The sequence below is a fragment of the Amblyomma maculatum genome, chromosome 1 (assembly GCF_055883805.1).
Source record: "Amblyomma maculatum isolate TAMU_Amacu chromosome 1, ASM5588380v1, whole genome shotgun sequence".
In the NCBI taxonomy this organism is placed as follows: domain Eukaryota; kingdom Metazoa; phylum Arthropoda; class Arachnida; order Ixodida; family Ixodidae; genus Amblyomma; species Amblyomma maculatum.
In genome coordinates, this window is record NC_139344.1 from 181,511,210 (window position 1) to 181,526,275 (window position 15,066).

The 15,066-nt window shown below is 44.9% G+C and overlaps 1 protein-coding gene across 3 annotated transcripts in view; it reads right to left on the reverse strand.

The window, feature by feature from the left end:
* Positions 1-4,517: 4,517 nt before the first annotated feature.
* Positions 4,518-15,066, reverse strand: part of LOC146205046 (heterogeneous nuclear ribonucleoprotein F-like) — a 44,128-nt gene continuing 33,579 nt past the window's right edge. For all 3 annotated transcript variants that reach the window (XM_084589732.1, XM_084589733.1, XM_084589731.1), the window contains exons 10-11: positions 10,974-11,165; positions 4,518-4,714 (exon numbers count right to left, since the gene is read on the reverse strand). In XM_084589732.1, the coding sequence (XP_084445858.1) occupies positions 4,647-4,714; positions 10,974-11,165 (260 nt within the window). In that variant the 3' untranslated portion in view covers positions 4,518-4,646. The remainder of the gene's footprint in view (positions 4,715-10,973; positions 11,166-15,066) is intronic.

A 15,066-nucleotide genomic window follows, 5' to 3' on the forward strand; every position in this document is an offset into this window, starting at 1 on the left:
GCCGGGTCAGAGGCAGCGCGCTCGCGCGCTGCCTCTGACCCGGGAAAAAAAAAAAAATACAGAAGAAAGCATGCGGACGGATAGATGCTCTCCCTCCGCCAGCTCGAAGCCGCGCTCCGACGGCCAAGCGCTTTGCTCGCTGCCCCAGTAAAATAAATAAAAAAAAACAAAAACAAAAAAAAAACGTCGACAGGACACGCAGAAGTGACGTAGTCGCTCTACGTCACTTTTGTGTCACGTGATTGCGCGTTCACGACCGGCAAAAATACCCTCCCTATCGAGGCACCCTAGTAGGGGAGGGTATTTTTGCCGGTCGTGAACGCGCAATCACGTGACACAAAAGTGACGTAGAGCTACTACGTCACTTCTGCGTGTCCTGTCGACGTTTTTTTTTTGTTTTTTTGTTTGTTTTTTTTTTATTCTACTGGGGCAGCGAGAAAAGCGCTTGGCCGTCGGAGCGCGGCTTCGAGCTGGCGGAGGGAGAGCATCTAGCCGTCCGCACGCTTTCTTCTGTATTTTTTTTCTTCCTATTAGTAGGGAGAGGTTGAAAGGAGGGGCGGGTAAAGCCCCTCGATAAAGGGGCTTTAGGGGCGGGCAGGCTAGACAACGTAGACAGCGTGGTTTCAAACGAGTGACGGCTTGGAGCTGCCCTCGGTAAAGCAGTATGCACGCTTGCTTCCTTTTTTCTTTTTCGCTAGCTGTGAGGTATGGGCTGGTTTGGCTTGAGAGGCAGCGGAGGGAGTGCTGAAGATTTGCTGTCGTTTACCTGGCTCAATCAGCCGCTTTTGCACCTTAAAAGTTACGCCTCAATTATGTACATACAACAACTATATATATATATATATATATATATATATAATATATATATATATATATATATATATATACATATAATATAAATGTAGTGACGTATCCGTAAGCTAAGTAATATCTTGTATAATTTCACAGCTTAATTCCAAACATCAACGTTTACGCGCCGCAAGATGCTGTAAAGGTATTTGCTTTTTGCCACTAAAAAGCTGATGCGCAGGTACTCAATATATTTGAGGCCCCGCATAAGGTCAGTACTCTTGCACGTTTTCATTGTAGTGAGGAAGCAATCACAATCCCTGCAGCGCGCTGCGAAGAAGCAGACTCGCGACTCGGAAGTCCCTGCGTCACTTACCAGCTCTAACCCCGCCAGACCACCGGAAGAAAGAGAACGAAAGCAAAAGACTGCGAACGCACAAAATATGCGCTCACTCATTCCCCCGGGGGAGGAAAATTCTGTTTACTGCTTGAAGCCATGGGGGAGGGGAGAAGACTGTGTTGGAGGAGGAGCCATGGCGTGAACAAAACTAAAGCACTAAAGCCCCTCAACAAAACTGCCGCGAGCACTTCGTCTTACAAGGAAAAAAAAAAAAAAAAAAGAAAGAAAGACCCCGCGAGATACGCGTACGTGACGTGTAGGCTACGTCACCCATGTGTCACGTGATTGCGCATCGTCGACCTGCACAAACATTCTCCCATGCCGCCTATGTCAGCAAATTCTAGTTCTGTGCGCCTCCGCAGGGGGCCGCCACCGCCGCCTTCAGTGTAGCAGCGCCATTTGCCTTTGCCTGCCTTCCCCTTCGCTGCTGTATTATCGCCATTGCGGAGGTTTTGTTTTGCGGTGACTTCTGATACGAAGATGCCACCCCGACGACAAAATCATTGTGCTAGGCTGCCGGACACGCTTACGGGAAAGGCGCCAAGAATCGAAAGATACGTGGCTCTTGGAAAATAACGGGAGCCTGATCACATCATTGACACGTACACCAGCCTAGTTTTTTAATTGTATTTCATTCTATGGCCTTGTGGAAACAATAAGTCAGGGGAAGTGCAAGCAGGGCGGATTGTCGACATGCTGCATCAAGGAAGCACGAAGCCAGACACGAATGTGAACAAAAAGGAGGACCAGTAATTAGGAAATAACTTTATTCAACGCATTACTAAGCGTCAGGAATGCGCTGGTATATGTGTTGACCACAGCCAGCATATTATAGCTGAAGTGATTATAGGCTAATATTTCACAGTATGTTGCTAAATAGAGTCTAATGAAATTGAATTGCGAATCTTGTAAAGCCTGCTAACGCGGCGTCGCCGGGAGCAAACAGCTTACTCGGCACAAACTTCCGCGACAATGGGGAGTCAGCTATTGTCAGTTCAGCTTTACTGCTTCTTGAGCAAGCTCGAAAATATGACGGCCTGTGGGGCGATCATATCATGACTTGAAAACCACTGTACACGGCGCAAAGACGACAACACAAGAAAAAAAACGAGGGGACACGATACATTTTGCGTCCTTTTCTTTTTTGTGTTCGTAATGCAGTAATTATATCCGGTTTTGTCAGAGCTTTCATAGAAGCCCGCTAGGTGCGGCGATTTGAGAAATATTCATTAAAATACTTACTTTCCGCTCATTTCTGTTCATAAAGTGGATTGTTTGGTCACTTCCAATGCGATAGCTACCATCAGCGCTGGAAATCTCGGCGGCAATTTTTTTATTCAGTATACCTTTAACGCAAAAGCCACGCAAAACAGGTAATACCGCAATTAGCGATTATCAAAATGTGCAGCTAGTCTAGTGCTGTTCAGCTCGGCATAGCTATCCAACGATATGCAACCCGTAGCTATAGCATGTATTTTATTATTTATTCACAATTATGTAATTAGCAGTAATTAATCAACCTAAATTTAGCCCAGTGCAATTATACTCAACATGTGCTCTCTAACAACATACGACTGGATGATGTTGCATAAAATTCACGTTTAAAAGCAGTTAATGCACTGTTTAATTAAGACTTGCAATAGTACTATTATACTCTACATAAGCCATGCAACTATACAATAATAGCGTTGCTACAGCTTCACTCAAAGGTTTGACATTGGTGTTGAGATGCGACTTTTGCAGAGTAGAGCAAAAAACGCCCCAGTACTCTGATATCACCGATATCTTTAAAAATCCAGGTGGTTCAAATTGATTCGGAGACGTCCAGTATGGTTCACCTGATAGCCTACAGCATTGCATCAGAACCTAAAAATCCTTTCAGCACTTGAAACATGCTGCCAACGCCGGCGGACAGTGCGCTATGGTTGCTAGAAGGGGCACCATAAGTGCGCCGAGCAATGCCGGAAGCGGCCTGGAACAGTCGTCGGCACTACTTGTGGTGAGCAAATTAGACCGATGTAGGAGTCGCCATACACACATTTTATCGAGCTTATTTTATTACGATAGGCTACGGAAGACAAACCTTTTTACAGCATTGAGTCGCTGACCCGTTCTGATGTGCCATCTGGCGAAACTGACTAGGTCTAGGGACAAGAAGGGCAGGCCACGGCCGGTCTCGAGGGAGAGCGCGCTTCTCTCGAGACCGGCCATGGGCAGGCAGAGAGCAGCGCAGTTCATTGCCTGGCGCGTCTGCAGAAGGCGCCGTTGCCAAAGGAATTCTTACTTGTGCAGGTATGCTACTGTTGCACGAGTATATCGGCAGTCCTGATAACATTTTTTTCATTTGCCTTCACAAATGTTAGTGAATGAATATTGCCATCAAGCAAATTTTGGCTACAATGAGCAGTCCTGTCCATGCATTAAAGGCATTAAAGGGACAGAATACTGGAATTTGGGTCTTGATTTTTTTTTTCACCGCATTGGAAAGATTAATGTCTCAAATGTTCGATTCCATAACAGTTTTGTTAGAAACGCTGTAGAAAAGTTTTACCGAGAATTTTTCGATCAATGCGTGCGCCCGTTTTTATGTAGTCCGATGCTGAAAACCATAAGCAGCGACCGCAATGACAACTGGTGGCCGACATAAAAGACGTACCGAAAACAAATATAACTTTCACTCGCCAGACAGTAATCAGAAATTTTTTTGCGTAGAGTAACGTCCTTTTCAGTTTCACACTCAATGCTGTTACGGCACAATAACGCACGCCCTCATCGACGAAAGTTTTAGGTAGTTCACTATAGTTTTAGGGGGCACTGTCATTGCTTCATTCACGAAATTGCAAACGCTGTGGCACCTGTGCAGTTACGAAAATCACCAATATTTTGCTAACATGTAGCCACGTGGGGTGGGGGGGGGGGGGTGGGGGGGGAGTTTTTGCAACAGACCTGTTTTGAAAACATCCTGCTCACTGCTTGCACAGTTGAAACAACCTAGTGATATTCCTTCCAGGCAAGTATGCAGACTGTATGCGAAGATTTTTTTATTTTGGCAGGTTCGAAGTTCGGTGTGGAGGTTTTACAAGAGAAAATATGGTCCACTGAGGCATGAATAAAAATGCCCAAACTTTATCACTCTGATGCTTATTACAAAATCCAAAGAAGTTGGGACTGGATAAAGTTCACATGGTGCAGGAGACATAGGCAAAACTGCAGTCATATTAATTGGAAATATCCATGAGCAAAGCAGCTGCAAAAATAAGTGCATTACCTTATATACAAGTGGCACGACAGTATTGTAGGATTTCTCATGAGGAATAGAAGCAGTGCAGCAGTGTTCTAAAATTATTTATTTATGTATGCATGGAGGTAATCAATTTGACACAATTGGAATTTTGTCTGATGAAGCTTTATATAGTACAAAAAGGAAATGACTGATGTCATCAGCATGTGAAACAGCTCAGAATGAAGTGTAGCTGTTGCCACCAATCATGTTTCCTCCCATGGAGCCACCCCCATAACTTCCTCCTGGAAGAAATACAGAACAGACACTAAATATAGAAAATGCTATTTGCAAGAGCACTATGCATGGCAACATCTGCATGCACACAAATACTACAAAATGAATTCCTCAAAAAATTATTTTGCTGAATTTAATGACACTTATTCAATGTTACTCAATTCAGGCATTAGTAATATGAATTGTCATAGAATGAAATCTTTGCAATTTGGCCGTTAAGAGAGAAGAAAATGACTAATTATCCAGAAGTTGAAATTACCAAACGGGCCTTAAGAACTGCCAAAAACTGTTTAATCGAAGTAATGTATCAATAAATACCTGAACTATATAAAACAAAAATTAAGCAACAATGGTCATTTTTTGCTGTTCGCAAATTGCTGGGAAGGTCAAAGACCAGCTCCAAAATTCTAAGTGCCTGCGTGGCTATTTTCATGTGCAAAGCAGTAGCAGCTGCGCCCTTCACAAGCATCCTTGTCACTTTTTCGAGATGCTTCACTGCATGAACCGCGAACAGTGTGCGACCAATGCATAGGTAATTCAGTGTACTTGAAAATTGAAGGAACATGTCAATGTAGCGATGTAGACTTGCCGGCGTGTAAAGGCCGCACCCCCTATTTTCAGAAGAAAAAAAAAAAAGAAGTTCGTCTAAGGGTTGTACCCAAACGTTTTACGACCCACACTAGAATAGCCTTCAAAATGCCTGCGTATAGGAGCTTCCAGATGCCAGCCTCAAATGGCACCCGAAGTCGCGGGCCATCATATTTTCCTCCTGTCGCAAGCTTCCGCAATCTATGTCTGCATCGGTATAGCCAGCACCAGCAACCTTTGTTTTCGCCACCTATGTTAAGGGGAGACACTGGTCTTAAAATGAAAATTTTTATTTTTAGAGATATAATAACGAAATTGGGTGTGTATATGTATTTCTTCCTCCTGTTTTCAAAAATGTAATTAGTTTTACTCTATCTCAATTAGTTCTAATGTTATTGGGAAATAACCAAAGCCTAATTTAGTAATTTCTTACGGGTCGTTAGGTCAGTTTCCCTCAATATTTTTTCGTTCCGATTAAAATGTAGTTGTAGCCAAAGACCTGCCATGTGGAGCTATGCTATTTATATTATCATTGATGTACATCACAGTATAAAAATATTCAATTATGTAGATGCCCCACAATTCGAAATTATAATTAGCTGACATTATTGTTCAATAAATTTGATATGTTCAACTTAGCAATATAAAAATAGCATAGCTCCACAGTTCAAACCTTTCTGAATTCAACGGTAGAAGATTTATTAAAATTGCACCACAAAAACCCAATGAAAAGTTCCGTAAGGCTAGTCATGTCACCAAAAAACATGAAGCTGAGAAAAGCTCATTTGAAGTTTTGACACTGAGTGCAGAAAATATTGGGAAGAATCTTCGACAACGGATGTTACTCAGATGTTCCCTATCAGTTTCCCTACAAAACAAAACAAAAAGTGTCTTATTCCATCCAAGGAAACATTTAAAAAAAAAAAAAATGTCGAATGTGTAAGTGTGATGAAATTATAGAGGTTACTTTCGAGAAGTTAGGGGTTGACTTTTTCTTTTTTTTTTTTTTTTTTTTTTTGAGGTGAAAGTGAGGACCGGAGCCAAGGAGACGAGAGCTCCACCAGGCAAACAGTTGGGGAAGAGAACTGCTTCGCTTATTCTTGGGGAAGAGAACTGCTTCTGTTCGAAATCGCAGTTTTCGCAGACAAGCAGAAGCTTTACAGCAAGGCCGTACTCCTTATCTGTTGCCTTGCTCAAACGCAGACTTCCTGCGCCGCAGGTTCCGAACTTCACTTGCGCGAAAAAATTGTTCAAAACCTTCAAGTCCACAATCACGAACTGGGTACCGGCATCAGCTGTCTGGTAATCCGCACTGACGCCAAGAAGGTCAAACTTGCGCTGGGTTGCCGACTTTTCCGACAGAACGGACTTTGCTTGCGCCGATCGCTCAACACGCTGCGCCTGATCGGTCGACGAATAGTACACAGCATCAACACGAAGTGTACCACGATCCGAGATACGATTCGTGCTGCAACTTGGTCCCGCGGTGTCGTCATCGGGCAGCGTGCTTGATGTACCCGGCGGATCCAACGAGTCCGGCACTGCAGGCCCCGGCGACGCACTGGCGGCCGCTGCCTGCTGTTTTTTGTTCCACGGACGTTTCTTCCGGCTTCCAAAAGCTCGTTGCGTGCTCGATTTCAATCGACTGCCTCCCGGCATCGCGATCGCAAAGAGAAACTCCCGGCACAAGGCAGAAACTCGGCGTGTAGAGAAACACGAGCGCAAAAACAGACGCGCACGAAGCGACAGCCACAGCGGCGAACGCAAGAGAAAGAAAAAAAAATGACGTAGACGGTCACACCAGCCAATGGGAGGCGCAGAACGGCGCGCGCGTTCGCGCGCCGCGTGCGAGCCAATCAGCGACCCGAAAACGGCCTTCGGGAAACCGGCCCGAACCGCCGCTCGGCTTGAGCGACGCCATTTTGAGATAGCTCAAATTGCGCACAAAGAAACCAGCTTCAAAACAAGCCCAAGATGGCGGCGATCGGCCGGCTGCAACGCCGGTGGCGCGCGCGGGAAGTTCGAACAAAGTCTCTCTTTTCGGGGCCATTTCGTCGCTGCCGTGGTGTTTTGAAAGCCGATTTTATCGCATTTCCCGACCGAATTCAGCGTTAATAATTTTACTGTAGATGCTCGAAAGGATAAACCTTCCGAAAATGAGTTTTTCCCAAAATCGACTTTTTGACCATTTTCGACCGTTTTAAGACCCGCGTCTCCCCTTAATGGCATCGTCCAATGAACAGACAGTTTATTATATATAATTTTTTTTTCTGGCTTGGTCATGCAATACGCCTCACGACCCACACACTACAAAGGGTATGTCACCATCACCCAGACTTTGTTTCGAGGCTGTCAGAGGCACATGAGTAGTGATAGCGTGGTAGGCATGGTCGCACACTGTAGTTGAGGCTCCTTTTTTGCAGCGTCCTTTTTTGCTGCAATATGTCAGGAACAAAGAAGGAGGGCCTCCTTTTGACTTACGATTTAAGAGGAAGCACTCCTTGATTCCTGACATAATGCAAAAAACAAAGGACACTGATATGGAGCAGAATTTAGATAAGGAAATCTAAACTGCTGCACATACGAGTTGGTATCAGTCAGCTGCATTGTTTGAGCACACCTGGGTAAATTGTGTCTCTTCTAAATAGCGAAGAAGTTACTTTAGGGAGCTGTAAAAGTTGTCCTAAGTAACCGAGTGCCTCTTGTAACCATGTCTTTTGTATGCAACATTGTTAACATGGCAAACATAGGAAAACCAACCATTTTCAAGTGTCTCTTATAACGAGATTTTACTATACGGCGTTGGCTAGGACTGCGCTCCAAGTTCAGACTATCAATTTTCCAAACCAACAAGGACTGAATTGACAAGATTTCACTATTAACAATTGAGAAGAAATAAACACTACGGTGATTGCACCCTCATTGCCATGTCTCATGGGACATTACAGAGCTGCCCGAACCCGCTACACCTCACTTTTAGACTTGTAGGTTTGAAGCGCAGTGTGTATTTGCTTGTGAATTACCGTAAAAACCTGCCTAAATACAAGCCACAATTTTTGGATAGCAAAAACAGAAAAAAAAAAAAAAAAGGAGGGGGGGGGGGGCTTCATTTGCAAGTGAAGAAAGCTCGCTCATCAAAATGGACTTATTTGCACTACATTTTGCGATCACCCCGAGGGGCAAACGCACTCTGCTTGCACATCCAATGCCACCTCGTGCCAAGCATCAAGTAGAGCCAAGTACCTATGTGCCGGTTCACTTCCTTTCCCGTGCTGACATGCTTACCATTGTAGGAAAGGTGCAGTATCTGTCGCACACCTCCGTGGACATCTGAACCCCGTTAAGGGAAGGGAGGTTGGTGGGAGTAACAGAAGAGAGAAGGAAGTGCCATAGTGCAGGGCTATCGAATAATTTTGAGAAACTGAGGACTTAATGTGCATTGATATCACACAGCATACGGACAACTTTGCGTTTCGCTTATATCGAAATGCGGCTGCGGCGGTCAAGCTAAAACCCCGGCACTTTGGTCCAGTAGCTGAGTGTCTTAATCACTGCAGCGGATTACGGCGACATGTTTGATCGGAGAATTTCACGCATTGTGAATGAAACAGCTTACATTTGCCTCGGCAACCACAAAAGCCAGGCGGTCCTCCGACTGTTGTAAACCGGTATGCCACATACAGCTCGGGCAAGGGACGGCAGCGCGCGAGTTGCTGGCTAGCATGCGTCGCATTTGCATCTAGCACCACCCGCGCCGTATGCACCTAGGTGGTGTTCTTGGATTTGGGGCTTTCGCAATGTCGCCATCCAGTGTATCGTCTGCCGAGAGACATCTCCCAAAAACTTTTTTAGCTCCTCTAAACATGCTCCGATATCCTGTACTTCTTGTAAGCATGATTGACGAGTTCCTTCGGAATGCTTGCAAGCGTGATCCAGCAGTAGGGCATGGCCAGCACGGCTGGTGAGGCCTATACAAAATGCGGAGTTTTACTTTTGCAGTCCTGAGAGGAGAGCTTTGCCTGCTTCCAGTCGTGTGTGCATCACGAGCACTGTGGCTGCAAGGGTCACAAGGCGAGCGTAATGAAATGGTGTCGAAATTGGAACAGTCGACCGACACCACTTCTAGATAACACCTCCTTTAGCTGGAAGCCTGATGCTGATAGCACTGTATAATACTGAGACCAGAACTGCGAATTTAGGTTCAGATCTGAAATAATACGATGCAAATTTGACAAAATAAAATCGAGGAAAAAACAAAATTAACTTTGTATTATATGCAGGTTTTTACGGTATGTTGGGCTACAACTCCTTGTCTTAATTACAACACACATTTTGTTGTTTTCATCTGCAATGATAATGAAAGGAAGGAATGAAAAAGCTCTGCTAATACCCATCAAACTGAATGCCAACTGGCACTGCCCTGAGCTATTTTCCATATAGAACTTTCACAGTAATAACAATGACACCTGAATGAAAACACGAAAATCACTAAATACACTCTAAGTGGATTTTCTGAAATCTTACACACTACACACTGCAGTGCTAAGGCTCTCCCATCATCGTATCTTTTATTTAGCTATCACACTACTCAGGGCTGTGTACATGAGCCTTCTGCAATCTTCCAATTTTTATTTTCAATGCAAAAAATGTGGCTATCACCACCTGAAAGCACAGTACTATATATACCGAAGCCAATACCTATTCAAGATCTTTCAAACAATTATAAACAATTACAACCTTTACTTCCATCTCTCCAGCTTGTTTGTTTATATTTTTCTAACAAGCGGCTGTCCTTCCACACCTGAAGGGACCAGTTGCCTTCCCCATGGCCAGGCCTGCACTTGGCATAGAGGCTGCTTAAAATGGCTTGTGGAAGGACATACTAGGCCATTCAGGAACCATTGTAGGACATATTTGCTACTGGGTATTAGAGGTTCAATTCACAAGAGAGCTGTCACACATAATGGGTGCTGAGCACTATTTTTTTGGTAGCATGCGTCACCGTAGGTTTTCGCATGCTGTACACATAATTTACATGACTGCTACTGTATGTTAACCATTGAAAGAAAAAGCTAAAACACTGGAAGCTGGAGAAGAAAGAAAAAAAAAAAAAATCCTGACTGCCTTGATTGCGATGTCAAGCATATTGCTTTATACTACTCTGTTTCCGCCAAAGCCCTCACCGACATCCTGAGAATGCGCCAAAAGGATGAATTTTACAGGTGCACTACTTTTGTAGCTTTCCAACACCACAAGCCAATTATGAAACTGCCCATACACTTTCAAATGAATCAAGCTTCCTTTCTTGACACTATTTGGCAATGTTGAATTTTACTGGCACAAGGGCAGCTCTTGCCAAACAGCGCTAGTGCACAAAGTGGATTTGTCATCCGCAAATGGTGGGTCCACAGACTAGCATGCCTAACACTTCCTTGAGCCCTAACCTCTACCGTACTCTTTATGCCATTTCAGAGTGGTATTTTTGTTTGCAATTTTACACAGGGTGGTTGCCCACTGCACCTCATTAAATCGGTGGTGGCAACAAAGCCCAACTTATCTGCCGCAGTATTAAGCATGAGCTGTCTTCTACAATTTGAAGGCTGAGGCCATGAGTGGCCTCAAATTACACATGTTTGTGTGTGGGACGTGGCAAGCACCCCTGTGGAATGATGACCTCACCTCCAAAGCGGCTGCCACCAAAACCACTGGAGCCGAAGCCAGATCCCCCACTTGCCATGGTCCCTGCAAAAGCAGGAGTCCCAGAGGCAGGCCCAATAGGACCCATTCCGTTGCCAAATCCACCAGCACTGCCGCCACCAGCATTCACGCCACTTGGTGTTGAATTCAAGAACAATTCAATGTAGCGATGCTCTGAAATGAGACAAAAAATGGCAACAATCAAGCAAACATTTACTAAGTTTTAAAAACATCGGTATGGAAGGCATACATACTGAGCGAGACATCCCATCAAAACATCAAATCAGTCAAGCTCGGATAATGACCGTGCTGGCACACCGTTCACCCGGTAGCACTAGGCCTAATGCACATCGCATCAAAGGTGTAACCTTGTTATTTACCACTGGACAACAACTCTTCATTAATACAAACACACAATTTCCACAAGACTTTGATAGTCGTGCGCACAAAAATGCAGGCTAGGAGAGAGCCCACCCACACCGACGGTGTCATGTGCGGAGCAGTGCTCCAAATAGTCTGCCAAGCAGTCCCAAGCACCGGACCCAAGAGTTTGCCAGTAAATAATGTTTGCCAGTAAAGTAATACAGTGAGTAAGTGAATGCTAGCTGGTTAATTTCAGCAAATCGCGTAGTCACACGCCATTATATCCTTATTCTCAGTGCATTACATGCTTGAAGGATTCACTGCAGCTGAACAGTTCATCATAAAAATGTATGTTCCCAAGTAAAAACTAACTGGTAATAAGGACTATGCTGTAGCCAGAAAACTTGCCAGCTCCGTGCAGAACAAGAAAAAAGTGCGGCCCTGATGTAAATATTACAATGAAAGCTCGGAAATTGAAACTGAACATGGTCAGGCCAAGCTCGATATACGTCTAAGTATAAAAAAGCCCATTAATTTGGACGTGATTGGATTCCACTACGGATAATTCAAACTTTGCGTTTTAAAGTGTAAACTCGAAGCGCGGCCTTTGCCTAATCACAGCCTCGAATTCGGAAAGCCAATCCCCAATCGGAAACAAGCCACACTTTGACCACACCACCGTCGAAAATAATAATAATAAAAAAGAATTCACAAACAGGAGCCCAATGGCTGCGCTCGGTTCGCAGGGGAGAGGAATGCCAAGCACGTTTTTATCGCTTCTTCGCAGCTAATGTAATTATTTCAAGTATTTTCACAATGAAGTATGGATTGGTAATTAAAGGAAAGGTAGTTTATAATACATATTACTGGAATAAATACTTTTCCAATTATCGACTTTTTTTGCAATTTTTCTGCCTTCAAATGCCGCGACTGCCCTTAAGGGGGGACACCCCTCTTAAAACTTTTTTCCTTATTTATGGGTGGATCTGACTGAAACTTGCACCATTAATGTACTTTTGCATGCTGATTTCAAATATCTGATTAGTTTTCTTGTAGATGAAATAGCTTTCAAAATATTACCTAATTCATGTTCTTCGTTTGGAGGTGAGTTAATTACTAAACACTTTATGGCATGAGGAGAATAGCCCTGCCAGAGTGATCTAGAAGGATCATAGAGTGCCGCTAGTCATGAATTAACGTGGTAGAAGAATTTGAACCAAAGTTACAATAAGTCAAACTTTTATGAATAAAAGCCCAGGTTGGCACCTAAGATTGATAATTAATTCTGTAAATGTTGCCGCATAATAACTGTACATATTTTTGTCCTACGGCACTGTCGAAGGTTTTCTCTTTCTAACAAGACAAGAATGAGAGCTATAGCACAAATAGACTAAGAGATATCTCTCCTCCAAAATTGCAGCACCCTCAAAATTGCAGTTTTGAGAAAACGAGGAAAAACACTTCACAGCATGTAGGTGTAAATTATGTCAATGATTGATATGTCAACAAGATCAGAAACAGGTGGAAAGTGATCTGAAGCGAAAATTAATGGCCTATGCCAATTTGAGCCAAAGTTACGCAATAGGAAACGCTTGAAAGGAAAATTCCATTTGGGTACCGAAGACAACATAACCTTCTCAGCAAATTTTCTTTTGTCGTCACTGCATTTACCTTGGTTTCATGAGACTCGCAGGATTCCCTTTCTAGAAAAAAATTTTTTAAAGCAATAGCAAGAACAGGACCAGAGATATTGATCTTTAAAAAATGCAACACTACCAAAATTGAGGGATTGTCGGAAGCACTCAAGCCTCACGGCATTTAATCAGGAAGGGCAACCTCAAAGACCTCATGCTATTTAAATGCACCAGGAGCATAGTCGGGGTGCATGCTGTCGCGGTGTTTTCTTTTTTCTGTTTTAGCAACGCCAAGCGAAGCCGCCCGCTTCTTTGCAGAACGTACGCTACGGTGCAAGTCCTTTTCTTCAGCTCTCCTGGACCCAGTTGCTGTCACATTTGTACTGCATTCTTGCAGAATTGCTGCTGCTGTATGCTTGCAGCCGGCATTGAAGCGCAGCACAGCTTCTGCTGTGGCTGCTTCCACAGCAAACAGTGATGAGTGCCGCTCTTTGTGGATCAAGGTCCAGATGACCGAGTGGAAGCTTTCGTTCGAGTTCTGGGTCTTCCCCCGAATGCACCTCTGCAGCAGGCTCTTCTCTGATAAACGACTATAAACAGGCAAAAGAGCATCAGCCACATCTCTTGGCAGACTGTAATTGTGCTTTGGTGCAGGCTCCTCTTTTGCCTTTGCAGCGTTGTGGCGGCACCATGACTTCTCACCGGTAGGACACAAACTGTGTTTGGGGCAGTCATCAGTAGATGTGATGTGGTAATATGTCGCCATCACAGCTCGCTGCATGGCATCCACATCACCTACATTTGATCGAAGCGCTCGGCCATAATATATTGCCAGCTTGTCAACTAGATCAGCTGTCAGCCTTCCTCTGCCGCCAAGACTTTGCTTCCCTGCACCCTTGTGTCTCTGCAAGAGGTTGCGCAAAGCTGCTCCCATACGCTTGTGCACGTGATTTATGCAGTCCTCTTTGACTATTTCAATGTAGCCATAGATTGCAGCATCTTTAAGAGCACTGAACGTGCGACTGTCCCCATCGCATAGCATGGTTGTGTAGCGCATGTTGTGGCGCTGCAGAGATCTTTCAAACAGAATTTTGCCAGCCTCTACTTCCATTTGACCAGCCTTGGAGTTGGTGTTTTTTTGGCACTGGTGGCGTGATTTCCAAAGTTCGTAGCCGTCAGTGTTTGGCTTGGGACCAATTTCGCAGCCCAGACAAAAGTTTGACAACACCACATAATCAAGCACGTAACCAGTGAAGAGTTCCACCACGGCACCGACGCCTATATGTGATGAGTGTCCGCGCGTCATCCATGTGCCGTCGTAGCACACGGCAATGTTCCCCCTATGCCCAAAACACAAGTCATCGTAGACCTTCGCCACTGCCTGCGCGGCTTGTGCCATAGCGGTCGTGGCGGCTCGGGTAGCAGCGGGTTGCACAACCCCATCGCCGAAAAGATATCGTTCATTGCTGTCTGGCCGTTACCGGTCGACAGCATTGCTCGACTAGCCAGAATATTCAGCTCAAAAGGATTGCACCTTTTCTCGCCGTCAACCCTCCGCGAGTTCCACTCGGCCGCAATCTCACCGCAGTTGTCGCACAGCACGATCAGTTTTACGGCGAGGCCATAGCTCCGGTCGCTGGTAATTAAACGCACGCATCCACGACACGTTTTGCACCGCACGGCATCCAGAAGGATATTCACAATGCTGAGGTCAATTACCGCATAGGAGGCTGTTCCGTCCGCATCTGACTCTGCGGACGCACCACTTCATCGGCGAACAGCGCGGTCTTTCGTGCCGTCGCCGGCGTCGATACCAGTCTATCAAGCGTAGCCTGCTCACGGGCACTCACTTGAGTTATGTCACTGTTAGTGACAGGCGCGGTATCAATACGTACATACACGACTGCAGTCGGCACGAAGAACGGCGCCGTTGTCCAGCGGAATCGGAGAAGCGTCGCCGCCCGCAACGTGATCGTCACACAATCCCGCAGCACTGGCACTTGCTTCTTGCACAGTATGCAACGAAGTCGCATTCTTAACGCGTTTCTTTGGTTGCTTTCGCCCGAACTTGTGCAAAG